This window comes from Mobula birostris, chromosome 13, assembly GCF_030028105.1.
Source record: "Mobula birostris isolate sMobBir1 chromosome 13, sMobBir1.hap1, whole genome shotgun sequence".
NCBI classification, from domain to species: Eukaryota; Metazoa; Chordata; class Chondrichthyes; order Myliobatiformes; family Myliobatidae; genus Mobula; species Mobula birostris.
The window spans coordinates 28093066-28099349 of record NC_092382.1 but is presented as its reverse complement, the minus strand read 5'-3'; the positions used below and the strand labels follow the sequence as shown (position 1 = coordinate 28099349).

Below are 6284 nucleotides of genomic sequence, written 5' to 3'. Positions count from 1 at the left end.
AGACTGAGAAAGGGGAAAGACTTGTCGGAAATGGACCAGGCAAAGCTGAAGGCAGGTTGGATGTTGGAGGTGGTCGAAGAATTCGACGAGCTCCGTATGCATGCAGGAAGCAGCCCGAATGCAGTCGTCGATGTCGCCAAGGAAAGATCAGGGAGTGACGCCAGTGTCGGCCTGCAACAGAGACCTTTCCACGTGCTGGATGAAAAGGCAGGCATAGCTGGGATACACACGGCTACAAGGGTTTTCCAAGGGGTTGGGGGTGTGAATACTTTTCATAGGGATTGTATGTGTTATCAAGTCAGCGAGAATTGCGAATTGAATACATTTTATCGGGAAAAAAAATCTGAGTTGGGTCTGTATAACCGACATTGCTGTCGGTGATGCCTGAGATTCGTCTTTGGTAGTCTGGTTCTACTGACTGACGTGTTTAAATTCAGATGTTGTCGTTATGTTTAGTGATGCGACAGGATAAGGAGCGACCTCATTATGAAAAATAAAAATGGTAGTAGTGTATAAGCAGCTTAATTCTCAAGGATTCCAGAGGTGGAACTTGGTGTACGGTGATGAGTTGGATCGATGTCGCCTGCAGGAAATGGTGACGACAGCATCGATCGTGGGGGAAGGGGAATCTCCCTTTACTGAAAAATGCCTTGAGCAGAAATTCTCACCCAAGGAAATGATAGAATGGAATAGCACTTTTCCGAGTGTCCGTGTGGAAGGAGGGATCGACAAGGTAACTGTGAGAGTAAGTAGACTGGCTTTGTAAAAGATGTTGTTTGATGATCTTCCTCTGGAGTTGGGGACAGAGAGATCGAGAGATGAGAGTCGTGTTATAATGGGACCAGCCCGTTCTGAGGGCGGAGTGGGAAAGTGCAGGGAATGTACATGAAAATGACGAGCTCAGCCTACGTGCAAGGAGGAGCACCCATTGAGCAGTCAATGGACTAGCAGCACCAATTCAGTCGTCACTTTCGGGATCGAACGGGTTGTTTCGGGACCTCGCAGGGGTATGGCCTTGCAGCAGGACGAATGTGTCCGGGGCGCCAGAAGGACAGTACGGTGGAACTGTGGGGCAAAATGCACTACGATCTGTAGGGTAGAGATTGGAAGATAGGCCGGCAAATGAGGGAAGAGCTTTTTGGCTCTATAACGGGCTTTTGTACGTCATTTCCGCTTGGGAAGTGTAAGTGGAAGAAATATAGCGACGGGCCGAGAGGAACAGAAAATACCGAAATGTACGGTTACAGCGGGAGACGCCGCGAGTTCACGACTTCTTCGAAACAAAGAGAGCGAGCGGAGATTTTACCACATTCTTTAGCTGCTCTCTGAACTTGGTCTGTGTAACGGCGTAAAGGGCCATGTTTGTACAACAGCTAAGAAGCTGCAGAATACTGCCCAGCTCTCGCAGCGAATCTGGCGGATACACAGATGTGCTAAGATCATATAGCCGACTCCACATGGAGTACACAGTGAAAGGTGCCCACAGCAGGATGAAATTGCCCGAGACGATCAGCAATAAAACGAGAGATTTCCTGCGTTTCTCCATCTCCGGATCTCTGGATCTCTGTCCGTTGCCGGGAATCCTGAGTTTCCTGCGAGGTCTGCTGGTGACTAAGACGTGCCTGACGGTGAAGCCATTCGTTACTAGAACCAGCACAAATGGGAACACAGGGGTGATGAAGTTATAAAATAGTTCAATTTGTTTCATGATATAGAAATAATAATCTCTCGCGAAACAAATGAATGGAGAGATTATCCATGTGTATTCCCTTAAGAGACGAAAATACCAGTAAATATTCTTCAAACAGCTGATCACACTCGCTGTCCCCAAAACCACAGCCGCAGTTTTCCCGGTGCAATACTTTGTTTTCAGCTTCTGGCAACAAATAGCGACGAACCGATCAAAGGTGAAAGTGACGGTGAACCAGACCGAGCAATCGGTTGTGGTGTACATCAGAGCAGCGTGGACATTACAGCTACTGGGCATAGAGCGGAGGAAAACCGGGTTTGACATGTACGTAAGTGGAAGTTTGCTCAATATCAGGTCCAGGATCAGAACCAGAAGATCCGCCGCTGCCATGGCAACCAGGTAGCAAGTGACAACTCTGGAGAGGCCGCACTTTCCCCGAGACAGGATGAAGATGGTCACCATGTTCACTGCCAAACAAAATATGCGATTACGGTTAACACACCAAGAAGGTTTATCTCAAAGCGAGCATATATTGTGTACCAATGAGAGAAATGATTTTAACTGACGGAATAATTTAATGGTAGCGATTACCAATTAATAAAATTAAACCGTTTTGCAGAGTGGTGTAAACTCACTGCTGTCTGTTCCACCGAATATCAGCAACGAACTAGAAAGCGAAGAACACAGACAACGATGGTGGTGATCGGGAAACTCTGTACGTGCAGAGGGAAAAAGAGTTGAATGGTGCATCCGAGGAACCTGCGGGATCTCAGCTGTCGTGAACTAAGTGTCCTGGACACCCACCAGGTTTAGTTGAAGCACAGATTCCGGTCCCTGATCGGAAAATGCATTTTACGAACACAGTTTGGAGGAGGATAGCCAGAGCCGGAAGAGGAAACCAGTGACTACATTCGCGGCGGGAATGATTACTTCGCTTCAGGGGAATCTCGGACAGCACATGGCAGTTGGAAAGGTATTAACGAATTTATTAGTTTTGTATTGCGACCGTTGTGGTTAAATGGCCAGGGAGAAATGGAGGAGGGGTGTTGACAATAATATTATTCTTCCGACGGGAAGACAGATAATACGACGATTTATGCAACACCGTTCTGCGACAGCCTCCGACTGCCGATTGGAATGAGAACAAAAGAAACGTGGATACAGAGCAGGCGAACGCAAAATGGGCAGAAACGGAGACATTAAGATAAACGTTCACAGTTTAGAGAACGTGCGCAAAATGTTATTGCTGAACGATAGCTAATGCGGATACGTGAAGAATGAACGACGGTATCTCGGGAGATAGTTCTGTTACGAGATAAAATACGAATGTGCTCTTTGATAATATGGTGGACACATGAGAAGATCTTAAAAGCGGAGGGACCTGTTTAATGCTCAGGGAGGTGCTGGCGCGTAGACGGCAGGAGGCGAGGTTAGATTGGGTTTAAGGGGGATATCCTTTCAAAATGTAATGTGTTAACGTCTCAGTGACAGGCTGCTGTGTTGAATAACTGTAAGTCAGAGGTTTAACCGTCACATCGGGAGCATAAACTGCGCCGGTATGACCACAGCATAGGACCACACGCTATGGTCGATGCATTTCCCTCCCAAAGCCGTCTTCTTGCTTTCTCTACATAAACGTTGATGCCGTTGTTAACCTCCGCTTAAGTTACGCGAATACAGACACGGGACCATCAAATACGCCTCATACGTGAGATCGTTCAATCGCTGGGTCGATTCTTCTCGTAAACCTGTTCTGGATCATCACCACTGACACCACATATTTTATGAAACAGAGATCTTCAGGACAGAAAACTACCCTACTGCATAGAGCAAGGGTTTTCTTAATCAATAACTAGTATGTGCGATAGGAGCATTAATTATTATAGTTAGAAAGGTACGCGTGAGAAGGCAAATGTGCGGTTAAGAATTACAAACTGACTCACCGGGAAGAGCAATGATGGCGAGGACGGGGAAGAAAACCACCTGAATGGTAGGAAGCGCATGAGCGATTCGAACATCTACTGCATCGAGTGTAAAAATAAATGAAACCACCCAGATGTTTTTCCCATTTCCTGTTATATTCCATGCTGTCTTTCCAGAATTCTGATCCATGACAGATCGAGCCAGTCTGTCCTTACGCTCCCTGACAGTGCTGCTCCTGATCTCTGTCCGTGACAGGAAGGAGAGGTTGTTCTCGCTGAAGCTGGGGAAACTCAGTGAGAGAAACTCTCTGGTGACGTCATAGTCATAGTCATAGTCATAATCTTACTTTATTGATCCCCGGGGGAAATTGGTTAAACGCTTCTTGAAACTACGCAATTTATTTTGCATGAAAGTCCAGAAAGAGTTAACTCTTGGTTTACCCAGTGGCCTAGGAAACAACTGTGGAGATAAGTGCTGCTGCTAGTACATACCATGAAATTGCAAAACATAAATAAAATATCTCATAAGATTTCGGTGGGTTAAGACAGTTTGAAGTAGAAAATATGGTCCAAACAGAATAAGCAAATATAAGTATTTTATTTAAAAATTCAGTGTTAGGAAAGCGGTAAATTAGTCAAAAATTACACTTGATTGCTCCATTGCAGCCGTAAGTCAGGAGAGAGAAAACAACGGTTCTGAAACAAGCGGCATTAGCTTGGAATGTGAAGTTGTATAGAACCATAGAAACTACAGCACAGAAACAGGCCTGTTGGCCCTTCTTGGCTGTGCCGAACCATTTTTCTGCCTAGTCCCACTGACCTGCACACGGACCATATCCCTCCATACACCTCCCATCCATGTATCTGTCCAATTTATTCTTAAATGTTAAAAAAGAACCCGCATTTACCACCTCATCTGGCAGCGCATTCCACACTCCCACCACTCTCTGTGTGAAGAACCACCCCCCCACACCACCTTATGTTTCCTTTAAACTTTCACCCTTAACCCTTGTCCTCTGTTTTTTTTCTCCCCTTGCCTCAGTGGAAAAAGCCTGCTTGCATTCACTCTATCTATACCCATCATAATTTTATATACCTCTATCAAATCTCCCCTCATTCTTCTACGCTCCAGGGAATAAAGTCCTAACCTATTCAACCTTTCTCTGTAACTGAGTTTCTCAAGTCCCGGCAACATCCTTGTAAATCTTCTCCGCACTCTTTCAACCTTATTAATATCCTTTCTGTAATTTGGTGATCAAAATACTCCAAATTCGGCCTCACCAATGCCTTTTACAACCTCACCATAACATTCCAAATCAATACTTTGATTTATAAAGGCCAAAGTACCATAAAGGCTTTATGACCCTATCCACCTGTGACGCCACTTTTAGGGAATTTTGTATCTGTATTCCTAGATCCCTCCGTTCTACTGCACTCCTCAGTGCCTTACCATTTATCTTGTATGCTCTACCTTGGTTTGTCCTTCCAAAGCCTAATACCTCACACTTTTCAGTATTAAACTCCATCTGCCATTTTTCAGCCCGTTTTTCCAGCTGGTCCAAATCCCTCTGCAAGCTTTGAAAACCTTCCTCACTATCCACTACACCTCCAATCTTTGTATCATCAGAAAATTTGCTGATCCAGTTTACCACATTATCATCCAGGTCATTAATATAGATGACAAATAACAATGGACCCAGCACTGATCCCTGTGACACACCACTAGTCACAGGCCTCCTCTACTACCACTCTCTGGCCTCCTCCATTGAGCCAATGTCTAATCCAATTTACTACCTCTCCATGTATACCTGGCGACTGAATCTTCCTAACTAACTGCCCATGCGGGACCTTGTCAACGGCCTTATTGAAGTCCATGTAGTCAACTTGCACGGCCTTCCCTTCATCCACTTTCCAGGTAACCTCCTCGAAAATCTCTAATACATTTGTTAAGCATGATCTACCACGCACAAAGCCATGTTGACTCTCCTTAATAAGTCCCTGTCCATCCAAATACTTGTAGATCCTATCTATTAGTACTCCTTCCAATAATTTACCAACTACCGACGTCAAACTTACCGGCCTATAATTCCCTGATTACTTTAGAGCGTGGTTTTAAACAACAGAACAACATGAGCGATCCTCCAATCCTCTTGCATCTCACCCGTAGATACCGACATTTTAAATGTTTCTGTCAGGGCCCCTGCAATTTAAACACGAGTCTCCTTCAAGGTCCGAGGGAATTCCCTGTCAGGTCCTGGGGATTTATCTGCTCTGATTTGCTTCAAGATAGCAAGCATCTCCTCCTCTTCAATCTGTATAGGTTCCATGACCTCACTATTTGTTTGCCTCATTTCCATTGACTCCATGCCAGTTTCCTTAGTAAATGCAGATGCCATAAAACCATTTAAGATCTTCCGTATTTCTTTTAGTTTCATACATAGCCGACCACTCTGATCTTCAAGAGGACCAATTTTATCCCTTACTGTCCTTTTACTCTTAATATACCTGTAGAAGCTCTTTAGATTATCCTTCACCGTGCCTGCCAAAGCAACCTCATGTCTTCTCTTTGCCCTCCTGATTTTTGTTGCACTTTTTATACTCCTGAAGCACCTTATTTGCTCCCTGTTTCCTATGCATGTCATACATCTCTCTCTTCTTCTTTATCAGAGTTC

The 6284-nt window shown here is 44.9% G+C and overlaps 1 protein-coding gene across 1 annotated transcript; it reads right to left on the bottom strand.

The window, feature by feature from the left end:
- Positions 1-1264: 1264 nt before the first annotated feature.
- Positions 1265-3802, bottom strand: LOC140207865 (probable G-protein coupled receptor 139). Its single transcript, XM_072276412.1, has 2 exons — positions 3634-3802; positions 1265-2157 (listed from the first exon to the last, which is right to left on the bottom strand). Exons 1-2 carry the CDS (start codon positions 3800-3802, stop codon positions 1265-1267), a joined length of 1062 nt encoding a protein of 353 aa, XP_072132513.1.
- Between the last annotated feature and the right edge of the window lie 2482 nt (positions 3803-6284).

Excerpts from the sequence above, each read along its gene's own strand:
- LOC140207865 (XM_072276412.1), bottom strand. The coding sequence starts at position 3,802 with ATGGATCAGAATTCTGGAAAGACAGCATGGAATATAACAGGAAATGGG. Across the intron at positions 2,158-3,633 it reads CGCCATCATTGCTCTTCCCG|TGAACATGGTGACCATCTTC; the intron begins GTGAGTCAGTTT and ends TTTGTTTGGCAG.